This window comes from Marmota flaviventris, chromosome 2, assembly GCF_047511675.1.
Source record: "Marmota flaviventris isolate mMarFla1 chromosome 2, mMarFla1.hap1, whole genome shotgun sequence".
Lineage (NCBI taxonomy): Eukaryota > Metazoa > Chordata > Mammalia > Rodentia > Sciuridae > Marmota > Marmota flaviventris.
The window spans coordinates 53,516,364-53,537,005 of record NC_092499.1 but is presented as its reverse complement, the minus strand read 5'-3'; the positions used below and the strand labels follow the sequence as shown (position 1 = coordinate 53,537,005).

General features: G+C 31.9%; 1 protein-coding gene across 1 annotated transcript; it reads right to left on the bottom strand.

Annotated features, from left to right (window-relative positions):
* Window positions 1-3,666: 3,666 nt before the first annotated feature.
* On the bottom strand, window positions 3,667-20,419 carry Lrfn5 (leucine rich repeat and fibronectin type III domain containing 5). Its single transcript, XM_027929625.2, has 4 exons — window positions 19,035-20,419; window positions 15,703-16,415; window positions 9,090-9,133; window positions 3,667-3,855 (listed from the first exon to the last, which is right to left on the bottom strand). Exons 1-4 carry the CDS (start codon window positions 20,417-20,419, stop codon window positions 3,838-3,840), a joined length of 2,160 nt encoding a protein of 719 aa, XP_027785426.1. The 3' UTR covers window positions 3,667-3,837.
* Window positions 20,420-20,642: the final 223 nt, after the last annotated feature.

Sequence of the window (20,642 nt, the reverse complement as noted above, 5' to 3'; positions counted from 1 at the left end):
GTATATAGATAAAGGTATATATGCAATGGAATATTACTCAATTGTAAAATGAAGTTAAGTCCTGATGTAAAACTCAACATACAATAATCTTTAAACTTTTATAAGTGGAATAAACCATTTACAGAGGAAAAATATTACATATGATCTCATTTGTAAGAAATTTCTAGAATAGGCAAATTCATAGAGAAAAAAGCAGTTCAGAGTTTATCCACGGCTGGGAGAGAGAAAAGTTAATATTGTTCCTAAATGTGTATATTTTATGTTTGGGGTAATATACAGTTTTTAAATAATTTTTTAAATTTATTTTTATCTTTTTAAAGTAACAATGATTATACAACATCGGTGAATATAATTGTCATTTACTTTTATACTTGAAATGGATAAATTATCAAATTTTATATTTATTCACAATGAAAATTCTTTTAAGAAAAACAGTGTAGGGCTGGGTGCAATGGCACATGCCTGTAATCCCAGCTGCTTGGGAGGCTGAGCCAGGAGGATTGCAAGTTCAAAAAGCAAGGCCCTAAGGAACTCAGTGAGACCCTGTTCCTAAATAAAATACAAAAATAGGGGTGGGAATGTGGCTCAGTATTCCAGTGCCCCTGAGTTCAATCCCCAGTACAAAAAAAAAGAAAAAAGAAAAACATTGTAGGCAGTTTTGCTATATATTACACTTATATATTAAAGTCATTTGTTAGAAACTATCACTTTGTACATAATATATTCTGCAACATTTGTAGTTTTAAATAATTGCATATATCTTGATATATTCAGATAGACACATGCACATATATTTAATTGTTAGACCTGTGAAACATGAGTAAAAAAATATTGAAAATAAAAAGGTAAATAAACAATGGACAATTTTTTATAGTAAGTACAAAAGAGTGAAGAAAAAAATAGTCTGAGTCTGTGAATATGTCTGGAGGATAACCCCACAAAGTACATAAAGCATTCTCTATATACGAAAAAGCATAAGATGCAACTAACAAGCAAGATTTGTAAAAATCTAGTCTGGGAGTTACTAAATTATGAATGAAATTGATAATTTTATTTAAGCTTTATTTTATGTGTAACATTCATTTCAACCAATAACATTATTTTACTGGTAATATTCAGCTCTACATTTACTATGGACTTTAAAAATAATGATTGTGTATTTTCAAAATATAAATTATAGTTTTCAGTCTACCTTACTTATCCAAGCTATATGTACATCATATTCAAACATTGAATTCCTTATGTATGTGCTTGATGTGCTTTATGATATAGTGTAAGATTTCACATAAGTTGAACTACAAGTATTCATACCTACAATACACATTTTAGCAACTGGATTACTTCCAAAATGTCTCAGGAATGTGAAATATATTAAAGACAAGTTGATGTCTATTTATGTTATATTTGATACTCATTGAAATTCACTGTCTTACTCCTGGACATTATAATATGCTCTACTGAAATAATTTCTCAACTTATCTTCAGAATATTATTTTGTCACTTCATAAAAGTAGAACTTCCATTTATGAATAATCATTAGTGTTATATGCATACACCAGTGTTCACTTAAATCTCTTTAGTATAACAAGTGTAATCATTGCATGAAAGCAATTTATTATTGCACAGCTTGAGAATCAGACTGTGCCTCTTCTTAACAACATTAAACAAAGAAAATGCATACATTATAAATGCTTGATTAATGCTTGATTGAACACATACATAAATGGAAGTTTTTTATTTAATTGTAGAAGACATGGTGCAAAGACTTTTGAGTGATGAAGTGTAATTTTAATTTGAACACACTAAAAATTATTTTCTATGGAAAACAATAGCACAATTATTCTAAAGAAATGAAGAAGTACATAACAGGTCAGACTATACTTGCTGAGGAGGTATCACCATCAAGAAAAGCAAGGGTTAGATGAAATGTGAGGATAAACAGTGTAATGCCCTTGAATAAAGCTAGCAGGTTTTCAGAAGAGAGACCTCAAAATGTTACTTTGTATCAAGATCCACCAAAGCAAAGCCATTCTTGTTTCTGACACTGTATATTTGAAAAGTTGTGTATAAAAAGAGATCTACAGCTGGAAGTGATGGCGCATGCTCATAATCCCATCAGCTCAGGAGGCTGAGACAGGAGCATTGCAGATTCAAAGCCAGCCTCAGCAATTTAGCAAGGCGCTTAGCAACTCAGTGAGACCCTGTCTCTAAATAAAATAAGAAATAGGGCTGGGGATGTGGCTCAGTGGTTGAGTGTCCCTGAGTTCAATCCCCAGTACTCCAACCCCCCAAAAAAGAGAGATCTACAAAGGTAATGCTTCTTGTTTGTCTCCTTTTTATCAATATAAACATGTATATGTGTAAAATATTTCCACATACATAAACAGGATTGTTTCAGAGAATTAGATTTATCAAGAAACAGAGAATTAGGTAAATTGTCAATTTCACTAATTATCCACAAAATTGCAACTCAAATCTGTTACTTCTGTTTTAGTCATGCATTTTGTGTGTCTGTGTCTCTAATGTGGCAAGCCCCTGAGCACAGCTTCCAAGTTCTGAAGCTCCAATGGGTGAAATTCTGTAAATTGTCTATGGAGGCTGAGATACTGGTAGTAGTCAATAAGGGTTGGAACAGTTAAAAGATCATTTTAGAAATTTTGAAGGCAAATTTTCTTTTCTTTTTTTTGTTTTGAGACATTTAAAAAATATTTATTGCTTATAATAGAAATACCCAAATTGTGAAGAATAGAAACATGACTTTGTTTTAGAGAATGTGACTTCAATTGGGGATAAAAGGTTATTTTTTTTTAAATTAAACTTCTATCTTATGCCAAGTACTACAAGTTTTCATATTATGCTATGTATTAGATTTGGAAGATTATAGTAGGTATATTGCCAAACTAAAACATCTCAGTACCACTTTAAACCAAGACAAGCTCTTAAAAGCTGTGTAGACACTGCTTAAACTTGACTCAATTCACATTTGTTAGTCATCAAAGATATCCTAGTTTTTATATGCTGGTGTTAAATCAGATGCATGTTCTTTATCCTGAAATTGTGCAGAATTAGAGAAATGGACACTTATATTGACATATAAGCCCTGCAATTATTAAAGGCTCTTTTGTCCTAACTATCAAGAAAAGCAATGAATCAAATTGGATTATTAATAATGTGCCTATTTATTCTTTCCTGCAGTCCCACTGTAAGAAGAGTGACTCCATTATTTCTTGCCTTAAATGAGGCATAAAACTCCTGTAAGATTATTTAAATAGCTGTATTGCTCTCCCATAGATGTGGGTGCCCATTCTCAGTAATGGAAGAAAATGTTCCAATATTATAGAAAATCGGTGATTCCACAAGGTTTTTGTACTACTAGAAATAAAACAGTATTTTTATTGAAAAACTCACTTCATCACTCACACTTGAAGCAATAGGTTCTTCCATAAATAAGGCACTGTGCAAATTCTGTCATAGTAAAACATTTATTTGTTAAAGTGATATAGATTATTCAAGATTCTACAGTCTGTTAAATCATGAATGGCAATGTAAGATGGATTGATACAGAACTTGATGCCAATGTAGGTTTTTTTTTTCCTTTCCTTCTTAAAAAAAATACTTGTAAGAAGAAAAAAAAATGGTTTGAAAAGGGAATGAACCATGGTCTGATGGAGCCTTTTCCACTGGCATCAGATAATTCTGCCTCAGCTCCTGTGGACAATTTCTTCTAGGACAACAGTTCAACAATTAGCTTTTGCGAACTGAAACATTTTTTTTTAAATTTTATCTGGTAAAAATATCAGTGGCAACTTTTTTCAGGAGAGAGAGAAGTGGTGCTCTTCAGATTAACTCCAGCCTCTGAAATGAAAAAGAAAAAGAAAAAAGAAAAGAAAACACACAGCTAATAAGAACATTGTGCTAGCAATCTCAAAGCTACTGAACTGTAAGCACACAGTTGCAATAAAATATGAGACACAAACCTGAATGATATCTAGACATGCGCATCCATATTTAATTTTTTTTGGTAATTTGAAAATAATGAATATATAAAACAGTCTTTTTAAAAAGAACATAAATGTACGAAGCCTAAATAGTTATATAAGTCATGACATGAAATGGTATTTTCTCTTGCTTTTTTTTTCACATTTGCACCCTGAGAGTAAGACAAAATAATGATTTTCTTTGATAATGCATGCTATTTAAGTTTTAACATACATTCATATTTGTTTGTAAAATAGCATTTCTAAAACCTTAGTGATCTTTATAATTTTAAGATTCTGCTGAGAATTTTGTAAGATATTGAAATTTCATAAAACCATGTTTAATGACAGTAAAGAATAGTATTCATTTTTGCTAATTAATTTTTCATGCACAGAAAAAATAAGTGTAAAAGGGCACACCATTGTTGATTTAAATATGATTTTGAAGTGAAATTATATAAAAACCATTTCATGAAAAGGCTTAAATATAAAACTGTAAAAATATTTTTCCTTCAATATGATACTCAGTTTTTATGGATATATAAATTCTATACTTGACAAAGAAGGAAAATACTGTTTGCAAGATACATTTTCTTATACCTGGTATTGAAAAAAAGTTTTCTTCTTTTCATTCAAAAATCACTACATGTTTATTAGTTTCTATTTAGGTTTTATTAATCGTATGGCATAATTGCGTCATGAATTATAGATTTTTTTTACTTACCGAATCTTTTTTATTAAAACAATAATATAGAATACATTTGGATAACATCATGCAATACTTTTATTAAGTCATATTAAAATTATTTTGATAATTTTTGTGAAAAATGTTGGTAAAATAGTATTTAAGAAAATATTTTAAAATATTTGATAATGTGAATAAGAGATTTTTTTTGAAGAGAACAATAATTTTTTAGTACTGACAAGGAATACAGCGCACCCATTGTTTGAAGATAGTTAAGGAAGGAACATATTTCTAATTTGTAAAAAAAAAAGAATATATATATATATATATATATATATATATATATATAAAATATGTATATTATATATATATTCACACACATATACATACACATGATAACTAATAATCTTGGAAAGTACTTAAATACAGCTATCACTATCATACTTTACCTGAAATATTTTCAGAAAATTATTGCAAAATTATCTTCAAAATGCAATTGATATACATCCTCAAATTCTTCATTTTTGGATTCATAGCATATATCAAATTGGTGAATTGGAAGACAATTTTTTAAATATATTCAGTAACATACTACTTTTGATAAAAAGTTAAATTATTCCAAATTTGAGTTACAGTAAGTAGTAATATAATAATTCAACATATCTAGAAAAAAATGATAATTGGTCATATATCTAGTTTGACTTTGCCAAACATAAATCCTTATAGGATAACAAATTTTAATACCAAGTTAGGAATATTTGATGTACAGGTTAAACTTCCCTTCTCTAAAATTCATGGAACCAGAAGTGTTTCAGAATTTGATTTTTTTTCAGAATTTGGAATATTTACATATGTCTATCTCTCTATGTATATATAGATAACAAGATAGGCAGATAGACCTCTATCTATATATAAACAGATAGACAGTGGGGTGTCTTAAGGAAAGAACCCAAATATAAACACAAAATTCATTTATGTTTCACATATATCTTCTAAAGATAATTTTATACATTTATAGTTAACTTCTTTTTGACCATGACCCATCACATGAAATCAGGTGTGAAATTTTTCACTTGTGGCATCACATGTTTTATATTCTGAACATTTTGGATTGGTGATTTTTGGATTAAGAATACTAAACATGTACATTGACATCACATATAAACATCTGCTTTGCTCTTTGGCTTTTATTTTATATACTGTCCTATCTCTGTATTTTCCCATTGTTTTAAAAATGTTACTATTCATTGTCAATATTATTGAATTTTTATTCATTTGGAAATAATAATTTCTCTAAAAGAACTGCATATTTCATGATAAGTGCATATGCAGAAAATATTTCATGATAGTCTAAATTAAAAAAAAAACATCTTAATTGATACTAAACAAAATAATTACAAATGAAATTTATTAAAAATCAGAAACCAGCTAGGTATGGTGCATCATGTTTTTAATCCCAGGGGCTTGGGAGGCTGAGTTGGGAGGATTGTGAGTTCAAAGCGAGCCTCAGAAACGGTGAGGTGCTAAGCAACTCAGTGAGACCCTGTTGCTAAGTAAAATATAAAATAGGGTTCGGGATGTGGCTTAGTGGTTGAGTGTCCCTGAGTTCAATACACAGTACCAAAAAAAAAGAAAGAAAGAAAAATATCAATCACTGTACATACTGGTACAAATAACTAGAACATGTCATATTCTTCTGCATGTTTACAAGCACACAAACACAAAATGTATTTTATTGGTTTGAATACAGAAAATACTTATTATTATTATTATTATTAATTATTATTATTATTATTTTGGTACTGTGGATTGAACCCAGGGGCACTCTAACACTGAGCTAGCTCCATCCCCCACTCCTTTAATTTAATTTTACTTTTTTTTAGACAAGGTCTTTCTACATTGCCAAGACTAGCCTCGAACTTGTGATCCTCCTGCCTTAGCCTACTTAGTAGCTGAGATTTCAGGTATGCATCACAATATCTAGCTCAGCAAATACTTCTTAAGAAATTTTACTGAAAGAAATTTTCAGTATAGATGCAAACTAGTCCATTGTTCGTATCTCAATTGCTAAACATGGCATAACTCTTGTCTCATATAGCTCTTCTTAACAATAAAAATCTTTGCCAAACTTAGGATTATATTTAAGGGCCAGTTTATGTGTAGAGTCATCATCGTTAATTTTACCAATAATTCCTTTCTCCTTTGTTCCTGATTTCTCTCAGTGTGATTAGAATCTTAGGATTTTATTACAGAATAATCATGTGTGTTGTATTGAAATATTTCAAGCTCATTTTATTTCTATCCATATTTAGGAAGGCACATAAAGTAGAAAATCAGAATAGGGCATATTCTGGAAAATGGAATTGAAATAACTTTTTCAACTTTATTCAATTGGGAAAAGATTCACCTTAGCTGGCACCTCAGTATGAAAGCTACCGAAAATACAGAGCTGAGAAGCTGTGATTACAAAGGGTCTTTGCCAGCACTCTTCTCCTTTTCATTCACACAGTAAAAATGCTGCTGAGAGTGCAAAAGGTTATAAGAAGAAAGAAAGCACACAGGGCAGTTCCTTCAGAGGGAGCACCACTGGTCCTGCTGACAGGACCAGAAATCACATACCAAACACCAAGAATTCTTAGGTTGAGGTCATAAAGTAACTTCAATCTGATAACAGTAATGTAGCAAGAGTTGCCTAACCAGTGATAATGTACTGACACTAAATTTTTATAGAATTACTTTTCCTATGAATTTGTTTTCCTTGCTAATACTTATAGGAAAAAAAGAGGAAAATTAGAAAATTATGAAATGGAAGTTTCTATTACATTGTAATAGCAGTTTTTTTTGTAAAAGGCTGAGGAATAACTCAGTATACAGTTTTTAAAAGATGACATATTACACACACACACACACATAAACAGTCTGATACAAAGAATATCTAACACACTTAATACAAACGATACACATAACATGAATTCACTTTAGAGTGAAAGAGTTAGTCACTTGAAAATTAAACCTTAGATTATTATAACTTGTATGTTAGTGGTAGATTATGAGTAGTTTATATTACATCTTATTTTTAAATATATTTTCCAATGTTCTATAATTAATACTAGGTATTGTGGGATGAAAGAGTCATCACGAAATATTTATGTATTTATCACATTGTCAAATCCTGTGCTATCTCTAGCAATGGAGGGGCATTCGCAAGAAAGAACAAAATTTACTTCCTAATAATATGGTAAAATACACAAGCACAATAATATATAACATAATCCATGAATTATGAATATCTTGGAATTGTTCTGAATTATACTTCTCATTACATTTATGTTCTACTTCCTAATCCCTTTCTGAAAGTATCGTAACTTTCAGCTCAGCTGGCTGTCCAAATCACATAATAAATGAATTTTTAAAGATGAGAGACAGAAACGGAAGAAAAGTGGAGGAAGAAACAGAGAAACAGAGACAGAGACTAGGGGAGACAGAGGTTCAGATAAAAGGTGTTGTTAAAGGAAGGCACCTTCATGCAGTTCAATTCAGTACACACAGAACACAGAGCATGTACCCGACAGTGTACTATTGATTGTTTCCAGTGAGCCATCTGTTCTTTTTCTGTGAGGTAAAAATGGGATCTTAAATTCAGTGAAGAAATGAAGCATAAACATTTTTTATTTGATGTGGGGCTGGAATGCTGTAGGGAAAACTAACATTGACCAAATTATTGTCTTTTAAAATATGAAATGTTAAAAAACAAGACCCTATTTTTACTACCAACAAATAAATCAATGACCTTTTTAAGACTTATAAAAACAATTTTTTTTTCCTGTGCCAAACCTCAAACAAATGTCTGATGCTTCCAGCTGTTTGAACAGATTGCTTAAGTGCTATTCTGCTCTGGAAACACACTTTCTGATCCAATTAAAATGCAGGAATCAAATACTCATTTGAAACTTCCAAAATGAAAAAAAAAAAAAAAAACACTCAAGAAGAGTAATTGGTTGCTGACAAAAGGAATACCATGAATATTTCATGTGTAGTATTTTGCTCCACTTTAAAGTGGCTTCATTCATTTTAGATAACAGCAAAACACTTGTGTTCATCCATTTTCAATGAAGTATAATGTATCCTTTTACCTCCTCTCAGGACATGGAGGTCAAGGATAGGAGCAAATTCATTCTTATCAAGTTACTGTCTGCATGTTTGGAAATATTTGTAAAAAATATCAATTATATCATGCATAACTACAAAAGTGAAGCAGTATTAGTAATACTTTTGTTTATTACAGTGTGAATCAGACATGTAATAAAATTTTTAATGGAAAATTTTGACAAGCTACATAAACTCCAAGCCAAAAGTTAGAAAATTCAGCTTTAAAATAATAAATCCACTTAAGGGTTGAAGTATGCTACAGGTAATAAGATTCTCACCTGTGTTTCGAGGACATTCTGGTCAACATTAGTCAGCAAAGCATCTGGGAATAAAATTTTCAGTGTCATGAACAATTCAATTTTTTTTTTTTTAAAGAAACAGTCCCTTTAAAACCTTCCTCACTGAAATCTTGGTAACTTCTCTTGAAGATTGATTAATATTGTCTTAACTCTTACTGGGTTAGTTGCAAATGACTCTTGTATTTTAGACTTCTTTTTGGCTATTTCCTTCACCATAGTACTATTAAAGCAGAATTTCAAAATATATTGTTCTAGTAACTACAATGAATAATTTTCAATAGGGAATATTTGTTATACAAGAAAATCAGATTTCTATTCATTTTTCTCTGCTTAGAGTTAGTCTTTCAACTCTATGGTTGCATATGATTAACATGGAAAAGTGCATCAAGGAAAAAATATTCCACAACAGTAATACAGTTCAGCTATATTGACCACACAGAATATAAAATAATACAATATTAGCCATCATTTAATATCCACTCTCCAAACAATAGCATATTTGTGTCAAGAACCCATTCATTTTTATGCAAAAGTAATGTGTTAAATGCAAACATTCTGCCTTTATATCCATATGTATATGCCTATTACCTATAAAAGTTTAATACCATCATACAGTCCTGAATATCATACATTCTATTTCTTTTCAAAATATCTTCTTGTATGCAGACTAATCATTTAGAAGTGGTGCAAGGATAAGAAAATCTAGGTGTCTAAGAGGACAGTCATTGTCAGGATTCACAGATGAGTATGATGAGACTAGGACAAAATATTTTCTTACAAATCTTCACAAATAACCATATAAATTTACAATGGCCACTGGTGATTAAGTTTGTCATGAAAACAATAATAAGAGACATCCAAATGATGGAGAAAAAAAATGATTAGGGAATTTGATTATGGTAGAGCCTACAAATATATCTCATAGGCTCTATCACTTGATAAAATTATTTTTGGATATATTCTGGAGCATCATTATATCTACAGCCTATTGTTAGTTAAATGTACAAACACTTTGAACTCCATGTACATTAAGTGAAAAGGCCTCCATGACTTTCTCCTGAATCTATTTGAAATATATATTCTTTCTCATTTTTAAAATTCACAAATATGAGTTACTGATTTGAAAAGAATGGGTGAAATTGGGTAGATATGGTTATCAATGGGAAATTTAAAATAATAAATTTATACTGGAGAGTTTCTAGACCATTATTATCTGATAAATTACAATTTATTTGATTTTCCTGGAGAAGATCTATGATAGGCAATTTAAATCTAATTTCATCTTATCAATCACAAAATAACAAATTAATATTACATGAAAAACATTGTGCTTTTAAATAATTTATTGTATATCTATGTGTATATTATCATAGATATACAATTAAGAGACATGACTCTTATCCAGAGTACATATGTATTACAGAGTATATATACAGATTTATACATATAAAGAATATACAGATTTATTTAATGTTAACTTTAGATTGTAAAATTTTACTTAGGAATAGTAGAACATAATTAGAAGGCAGAGTGGTACACTGAATATCTTGTTATATTGATTATTTGTAACATTTGATAGAATTATAAATGTATTAGCATTGCTTAATGAAGTGATTTAACACAAATATATTCCCAGTTAAAACTGTTACTTTTTATAACCAACTTTAGATGGCACCACATTTTTTTGATGGCCCAATCACAGGAATATATTTACCATTCTTTTTATTTTAAAATGTCTTCTGCACTAGTATAAGAAGTATTCATTATTTCCTTTAAAAAAATAAAAGAACAAAGAAATACTTGACAAAACTAATTGCATTTATAATTCCAACATATATTTATCTAACATGGAAAGGAAAGGACTGAGTAATCTGAGAGGCAGAGCTTTGAAACTTTCAAAAATCCAGTTGTTGATTTTTATTATGTTGTCTGTCCTTGAGGTAATGTGAATGACATATTTCTTTGCCATAAAATATTCAAAGTCGCTAATAGCATAAGATAAATTATAATTATTACCATTATTAACAAGCTAAGAGGAAAAGAAAATCATACTCTTCCATCCAATGCACCACTATGTCAACCCTGTCCACACTCACACAGGAACATCCTTGGTTACCATGGAAACATTGCACTGCTTTTGTGACCCAAGAAGATACTGGGCAGGGGATGATAGCATATCATACACATTCTGTGAAATAGGAAAGGACATTGTTGTTTTTTTTTGGTACTGGGGATTGAACTCAGAGGCAATTAACCACTGAGCCACATCTCCAGTCACTTTTTATATTTTATTTAGAGACAGGGTTCACTGAGTTGCTTAGGGCCTATCTAAGATGCTGAGGGTGACTTTGGATTTGAGATCCTCCTGCCTCAGCCTCCTGAACCCCTGGGATTATAGGCATGTGCCTCAAGCCAGGCTTAGCATTTTTTATTTTTAACTTTTATTTATTTATTTTTATGTGGTGCTCAGGATTGAACCCAGGGCCTTGCACATGCGAGGCGAGCTCTCTACTGCTGAGCCATAACCCCAACCCCAGCATTTTTAAATACAACTGGAAACCTACCAAAACAACGGGCTTGTATTTGTTATCTTTGAAGAAAAGTCTCATTTGCTTTTATTATCCTACCTAAAAGAAGATATTTTATGTTTATAGGCTTTTTCATTATTGGCATTTTAAAGATTATAGGAGTTTATTACTGTACATAAACTGAATAGAATTACTAAAACTTATGAATGGAAAGGCAATTAAGATGAATTTTGTAATGATTACTCTTAATTATTTGTAGGTATATAAGTGGAAGTTTCTTTTCAGAAATAAAAGCAAATAAAATATTTGAAACTATGTTGGAAGCAAGTACTACAGTTTTAAATCAGAGCAAATAGTTCACAAAAAGGGGGGAATACAAATATTCCTTTAGACAAGTAAATATAGAACACATTTAATTTTTAGCGGATCTTCAAATAATTGTGGAGAAAGTATGTTTAAGAGAATAGATTTCTTATATCTATAGAATGCCATTAATACTTTAGAAACATTCTAAAACTTTTTTAGTAAAACAAATATGCAAAGTAGTTAAAATCAAAGGTTTTAAATCAAATACAGTGTACTGAGAACTCAACTGATTCCATTAATTGTTAGAAAAACTACAGGAAATAAACTGGTCACAGTGTCAGTGTTACTGGTTGCTGTATCTAATTTAAATAGTTCAATTCAGCATTTTGTATTTTAAACTATTTGAAGCCTAAAAGTTAAAATATTCATCAAACCAAATGCTGCTTCTTGGAATTTTGAGGTGACTTTGGGTTGTACATTACCCCTAGGACACTACTGTAACAATAGTTTTGTATTTTTCAATTTGAGGATGATTATCCAAAAAGAACAAAAATAACATAGGACCCTTATTATTTTTTAAAATGTTTACAATGAATGCCTGTTAAAATATGCTTAATGGCAGACATTGTGTTTTGTAATTCTGTACTTAACATTGAATAAGCTGATAATATAAAATGGCTAAAAATTAAACAAAAGTAAGTAAAAAGAAATAAAAATAGCATATCAATTCTATATATAGCCAGCATTAACAAACAGCAGACCACATGATTTAGATTATATAAATAAATAGATGGATATGACAGAGTAAGTAAGGGATGCCATAAGTGACAGAACAAAAAACTGAAAAAAATATAAGAGAATTTCTTTTCTTTCCTTTTTTTTTTTTTTTTTTTTTGTGGTGCTGGGGAATGAACCCAGGGCCTTGTGTATGATGTGAGGCAAGGAAGGACTCTACCAACTGAGAAATATTTCCAGCCCCTCAAAATTTATTTTTTTTTTTGCGGTGATATAATATCTGATCACAAACCTTAATTTTGCTTATTAATCAAAATTCTTATTACCACCTCCCTGCCTAGCCCCATTGATTTATTTATCTATCCATTTGCTCATTCATTCATCTTAACAACTATTCTGTTTCAGACATTGTAGTAGGTAGCATTCATTATCTCGCTAAGTTAAAATTTCATCATATCCTTAATAAACATAAAACACACTTGACTTTTATCATAGATCATTTTTGATCTTTTAAAATATAAACTTTTAGTAAAAGATACCAAAACTTCACTTTGAAGACAAAATGTGAATGCATTTGATTAATAAAATCTGAGTACAGTCTAGCAAAAGTAATAAAATATTGAATTATTTTCAATGACTTTAGTCAAGCAAAGAAAAATTCAAATGATTAGATACCATAGAATTTTTAAATATCTATGAGAAACAAGATGTTTTTAATTAAAGCTTTATAACATAAACAAGCATGGTATTCATTTTTAAAAAGATGGCAACTGCAAATCATAAAATAAGTTCACGAGTAGCTTGGAGAAGGTATGCTAAACTGCTGTGTTACATAATCTCAGACCCTTCTTATCCTTCCCGATTTCAGAAATTGTTTCCTTAGGGATTTATTTCTTTAAAGCTTGCAAGCTGTTGTACAGTAAAGACCTTTTAATACTGTTCTCATCAATCTGTGAAGGGGAAGATTAATGTTTATTATCATCATCTCATGAGAAACAGTATAACTGATGTTAACTTAAAATGCAGAGTTGAGTTAGAACCTTATTAGCCTAAGAGTTTTGAAAACACACCACTTTGACTATAGCTTTTGATTTCACAAACTACATCCATACCTGTGAACTGATTTATTTCCCAAAGAACTATTTCTGTGAACATTGAATCATAATTAGCCCTTGTAAATGTGAAAGGCAAATTTCTCAGACAGGGAAGCGACAAAGCAACTTAGGAAACGTAACATGGACAATTTTGTTCAAGACTGTGTGAAAAGTCATTTCTAAGTACTCTGTGTATACTCTTCATTCAACAAAATAATACAGAGGATAAGATGCAACTCCATAGAGTAAAAGTTAACTGAAATTTTTGTATATGTCTCTACCAGAAGGAAATTAAACTAATAATTTCACATTCTGCACTTCTGCTTTAAATGATATTGCAAATGATTTGAAAGAATTAATAAACGTTTACTGTATATTTTAACATACTCCCAGGGAGTATATGGTATATATCAAGTACCCACTGAATGTGTTAATGGATGAAATATCATATTCATTTGTGCCAGGTAACGAGTCTAAGTTTGCACATGAACCATATCGTCAACACAAAATGAAAATAAAACAAAAAGCAAAGAAAAAAACTTTTATGTTCAAAACACTTATTAATTATTAATAAACACCATCATGTTAGTATATTATTTTTTTTCCAACAAGTAGATAAGGACATTTATCTATAGATCTTAATTTCAATGAATTTCCAAGAATACTATGTTATTAAGAAACAATATTGTTTTCTGACTAACTTTAAAATCCTTTACAAAAATGATATATTCCTCACTAAATCCCATGATATCTGATTAAATTTAGCATTTGGTCAAAATAATAAATGCATTTACTTTAAGTGGAAAACATTCACAAGTAGAATTATATAGCACAAAAGGGGGAAAGTCACTATCTGGTTAATGAGCAATATTTTATGTTATTTAACATGTGATGAAAACTCCATTAGAAGTTTTCCAGTTCACTTGGTGATAAAAATCAACACCCTTCTCATAAAGGCAGTCCTATATTTGACTCCTCCTCTTTAACTTGCATTTAAAAAAAAAAATAAAACATTCATTCAGCAACTGTGTTGAATGAATGAAAACATCTTCATATGCCCAGGTAGATGCATACAAAATTGTGGCCTGTGACACAAAACTGATTGGATTTTCTGATAAATTCAAGATTCTTTCTACCGAAAAAGCTGTGTCATGGAATGAGCATGACATAACCATCAAGACACCGGGAAACAACAGCATTGTTTAGAAGGGTACTTATTCTAGCATTGTCTTGGTATAATAATTAAACATTTTATTTTAAACAATATAACAACACAGACTTGTTCTCTACAACACAATTTTCATTGTAAAAAATATAAAATCTACTTATGGAAAAATCCCAGTTATCCATAGGAGGCCATTTTTAGAATTGGAGGAAATAAAATTTTTTATGCAAAACATTTTTTTCCTTATAACAATTTGCATTTTACTATTTTCTACTGCAGAACCTGGAAGCCAGTATTAAAAAAGGGGAAGGCACTCTTGCTATCTCAGGTTTCCCCCCTTTAAATCGTTTTATCTATGTAATTTTCATATAGGTGTATGAGCATTTGTGTGCGTGTGTACACAAACACACACAGACACACATAATAACTGTATCTTAGATGGTGTATTTGTAACCTGAGCTCTACTAGCCTATCAGATGATTGAAATTCTGCATTTCAATTTCCAAAGTAAGTTTTCATTAAAAAGAAATAATAGATTACACAAAGCTTTCTGATAACCTCTCAGTTTCAAAGAGTGACTTTTCCACTAGGACCATCAGCACCATCAGACTGAATTAATATCCCATTCACAGACATGCTTCTTTTAGAGAACAGTTCACGTGTGCTTGGTGAATTAGCAAAGCAATAGTATTCCTTTACTTCTCCACTCAGCGAATACCTGTGCTGCGCTCTGGATCTCTCAGCAGGCAAAGTGAGAAACTTACTTGGCTTGGTATGTGCTCTTTTAGATGTGGGCCCCTCTGTGACAGAATCAGGAGGTCGGCTAGCTAACTGCAATGCAGTTGAGTTGTTCCTGTTAGTGTTTTGGGACTCAACATTTGTGACAGCTTCATTCTGTGGTTCGGTACTGGGCTTTGTGCCAGTCTTTCTTTTCTGCTTTTGGGACACAGACGTGCTTGAAGTCCAGGTAGGAGGCAAAGCAGAGGTAGTGGTAGAAGAGTCCTGACTCGTACAAGTTTCTGAAGATTGAATCACATTGTCATTGGCAACTTTACAACACTGGGCATTCTCTTCATGTCCCACAGCTTGCTTAGACATGGACTGGGGCAGTGTTGCACTACAGCCTTGTATTTGAGCCCCATTAGTTTGAGAATAAACATTGCTAACCTTGGTGACCTTGTGCTGCCCATTATTGTTACAAACCTTATACCGGATCATTAGAATGATGATGAAAACCAGCACAGATGCTACAATTATTCCACCAATAATTATAATCATGGTGCCTCCCAAAAACTGGGACTGCATGAAATGGCAACGGACATAATCTTGTTCCGTAGTGAACTGGATGCAACCCACGACTCTTGTGGCAGTGAGGGAAGTGATGCCATCGTCATATATGGCCAAGACACACAAGTCATACATAGTTCCAGCAGCCAGATTATTGACCAGAAAAGTTTTGCTAGTAGGAGGTATCATTCTGAGGGACAATGGAATTTGTGTTAATATTTAAAACAAAATAAAACATGCACACACAAAGTCATTAGAAATTTAGTTCTGTCTCATTTTAGCACTCATTAAGGTAAGCATATTTATAACAGATATGAAATAAATGAATATGATCTAATCTTATATTTACGAGTTAAAAGGCTAAAAGTCATTGTCAGAGTCCACGTTATATTAATGGTGCCTGCACCCTGCCTTGACAAGCTTACTAATTACACTACTTGGCAAAGCAGAACTCCTAATAAAAGCCATTGCTGAAAAATCATTTATGACAAATTGCTTTTGAAAGGTGTGACTGTGACATTATCTGACTGCTAAACAAATCCATTTAGCACTTACAACACCTCTGTGACTAAAAGCCAAATTGAAGAAAGGGAAAACACTGACAATCACATTAGAAAGCAGAATGGAAATGCATTTCAGGGCATTTATTTTCCAAATCAGTAATAAGCTGCTATGGAATGGTACCTCCTAAATCTGTCTTTAATAACTAAGATAATTACAAAGATTAAAGCATTTTATTTACAGATCTCATCCCTTTCCCATGTCTTGCTCTGCTATATGTTTCAGTTTATAAATGAGGAGAGTATAAATGTACAAGTAACACCCTGGAAATAAGAACAGGGACAGTTTTGACCAGAGTGTAAGCCCCTTGACCATTCTGTACTGAAGGAAATTTTCATCAAGGCACATTTTCTAAAATTTGACAGAAATTTATAGACATCTCTGAAGCTATCACCCTTTAAAAGTATTTTGTGAGTGCTTATTTTCTTTCCACATTTTTTTCTCAGATAAAAACATCAGGCTATCACTAAAAAATAATTTAGAAAAAAAAAAAAACCCTGTCTTTTAACCCTATCTTTCCCCTGTTAGTGAGTTTAAAAATTTTAGAACTTGGCAGTTCTAATATGTGGCAGCACCTAAACAAGGGGTTCTAAATGAACCAGGATGCTCTCAGGCCAGACAGTGTACTTATGACAGACTACTTCCATATAATGAGTGTATAAAAATGCAGGACATTACTAAGCCCTTTCTGTATACTAAAATTTAATCTTTACAATGACCTTATGAGAAAGGCATTTTCACTATTTTCAGATGATAATCATTAGGTGGGAGGCTGAACAATTACCTCAAGGTCACAGAGAATTTGCTCATCATGGCAGAATTAAAATCTTGGAATGTAGCAAGTAAAACCTGACCTATTATCACATTTCATAGAGCGAATGCTTAAAATATATAAAATATAGAGTAACTACAGGAAGTTGAGAGGTAGAGTCAGTGCCTGTTATTGAAAACTGATCAAGTTGCCCAGAGGCTAGGTCAAGAGCCCTGCTATGAAACAAACAAACTAGGTTTAGCTCACATGGATATATATCATAGCCTACCTCTACCTGTACTCAGTGATGAAGGGGCTATTAGAAACCACTTAGTCTAATCTCTGCCTTTTAAAGATGAGGAAATTAAAACTCAGCCAGGTAGAACCTTGCCAGGATTGATCACAAGGAGAGCTAGGATACTTTTATTTTTCTTGCTAATTCACGCTTATTTTAAAAACATATTCTCCTTTCCATTCATGAGTGAAAACCAAACTGTCATCAAGAGCTTAATCTGTGTATATAAGGATGAAACTGATCTGATATCTGGAAAAGCTTAAAAACAAAACAATAATCCTTTCAAAATCATAATTTTGCATCTTTTCCAAAGAGCAGTACAGCCTATCACCAGTGAAATTATAGGAAGGAATAAGTATTTCCAACTGAAAATTGGACAAGATGTGACTATAAATCAATGAGGCTGAACTTTAGAAAAACATACCAGAAATTCATCAGCAGATGCAAATTCTCCATCACTGTCCTAACCCAGATATTGTATACTTAATTCCAGTGATACCTTCACTGCTCAAAATATTTATAAATTATCTCTTTGGAACTGTCTTAAGAACCAGTGCACATGAGACAACACCCATGCACATGACTCAATTATTCAAAGAATCAGTCTCATTATTTTATAGTTACATCCTATTTTTGACCAAAAATGGCAATATCCATCTTGATCACCCACCTTATTCACAAGACTTGACTCCAAATGGCTTTTGCTTGTTTCCAAAATTCAAATTCACCCTCAAAAGACGAAGATTTGCCACAACTGGGTATATTCAAAATAGTATGACGAAGGTTCTAAAGATAATTCCAAAAGTGCTTTGAGCAATGGCAGCATCATTGGGATAATGGTATAGCCTCCCAACGTGACTTCCTTGAAGGAAAGAACACTCATGTGGATGTGTAAGTTCTGGTATGTTTTTGAATTTTTAACTTAAATCAATCTTTTTCTCTGATAGTCACATCTCTTAGATGAGGTGAAAAAAATAAGCATAATATTAAATATAAATTTGAACTCTTTAAAAATAACACCATTCAGAAGATTTCCCCATATATATCCACCACATTTTCAAGCCTTACATTATGCACTTTAAAACTGAGAATTGTAATTACAACACAGAATAACATTGCCAATTTGAAAGCATCAGGAGTACATTAATAAGCCTTACACAAAGATGCATGGTTGCTATTTAAATTTACTTAATTTTTCTTACCTGTAAACAAGGGTGTCATCATAAGTACCATTGTACTGAATTTGAAACATACGTATTCCAGGAATATTTCTTTGAAAATTAAATTTAAGTAGTGCTGTAGATGAAGTTGCTTCTGCCACCACGATTTTATCCTGACTCATTTTAGTGTCCCCATTACTACTGCTTGCATTAGAACCTGACTTAGTAGAAGTTGAGATATCTGAGGAACCAGGATCGGGCTCATGGATATGATTTGTACTGTTTAATAGGTGAGGGAGCTTAATTATATGAAGATCCACTGTTTGTGTTGCTTCCCCAGCAGGATTAGAAGCAATACAGGTAAAAGCACCTGTGTCTTTTACAGTTGTTATAAGAATGTCAAGTGTTCCGTTATCATACACCAGCGATCTTGTTGCATTTGAAATAAGCTTCCCTTCAGGAGAAATCCAATGAATTGCAGGTTCAGGGTCTCCCCGGGCTTTACACCTCAGCGTTGCCCTTTGTCCCTCTAAGACCCTCATCTCATGTGTATGACGAGTTATGAGGGGAGGCTCACACAAAAACTCTTCCTCAGGAATTGACCAAAAGTAGCGGCCAGTTAAAAGTGCAGGAGAAGCACAGGTCTCCAGATCATCTTCTCTAGACAAACGCCTTAGCCAGAGCAATTCACAATTACAATGCAAGGGGTTTCCACCAAAACTCAGTGCAAATGTGGATGGACTTATGATTCCTGAGGTTGCTAGGACCTGAGCTCGCTGAAAGAGAGGGTCAGGTGGTAGCTTCTGCAATTTATTTGATGTTACATCTAGCCGAGTCATCTTGTGCAAGTGGGAGAAAGTCCCCTTAGGAATGTTATCAATCATATTATGATCCAAGCTAAGGGTGTGCAAACTAACCATCTTCTCAACAGCATCCCAAGGAATAGTTTCTAGATTATTGTAGGACAGATCCAGCTCCTCAAGGGCAAACACATCATCAAATGCTGTAGAAGAAATTAAAGTCAGTTGATTGTTATTCAATATTAAATGGTGGAGATTGGAAAGCCCACTGAACATATCATTTGTGATTTTAGTCAATCTGTTACTATTCAAATGCAGAGCCCTCAAATTCCGTAGGTCAGCAAAAGCATGAGGTGTAATAAAACTGATTGTATTCCTGGATAGAGTCAGGTCCACCAAGCTGGTCATATTGGCAAAATCTTTTCTTTTGATATTTGTAACAAAATTGTCTGCCAAACGCAGTTCCACAGTTCTTCTGTCAATGTTTGGTGGAACAAATAGAAGCCCTTTCTTGGCACAAAGGGTTGCAAGATTAGGAGACAAAATCTGACAGACACAACGCTTTGGACAGATCTGAGCTCTCACTGCTATGCCAATGAAAAACAGATAAAAAAGAAATTTTTCCATTGTAGATCAGATTTAAGAACCTGTAAGATAAGATAAAAATATAGTGTTAGTATCTAATCATTTTAGTAATGTTCTTATTTCTATCTGAATAATATTTTATGCAAATTGGAATACAAAAATAATTTTATGTTTTTTTTTTTTTTTTAAAACAAGTGACTATTAAATATCTGTTCTGCACTAGAGGCTATAATGGGCACTAAGGATGAATTATATAATATTCAAA

Coding starts and splice junctions, on each gene's coding strand:
- Lrfn5 (XM_027929625.2), bottom strand. CDS start 20,419: ATGGAAAAATTTCTTTTTTATCTGTTTTTCATTGGCATAGCAGTGAGA. Junction 16,416..19,034: donor GATGACACCCTTGTTTACAG/GTAAGAAAAATT, acceptor ATTGTCCCTCAG/AATGATACCTCCTACTAGCA. Junction 9,134..15,702: donor AAGAGCACATACCAAGCCAA/GTAAGTTTCTCA, acceptor TTTTATTCCCAG/ATGCTTTGCTGACTAATGTT.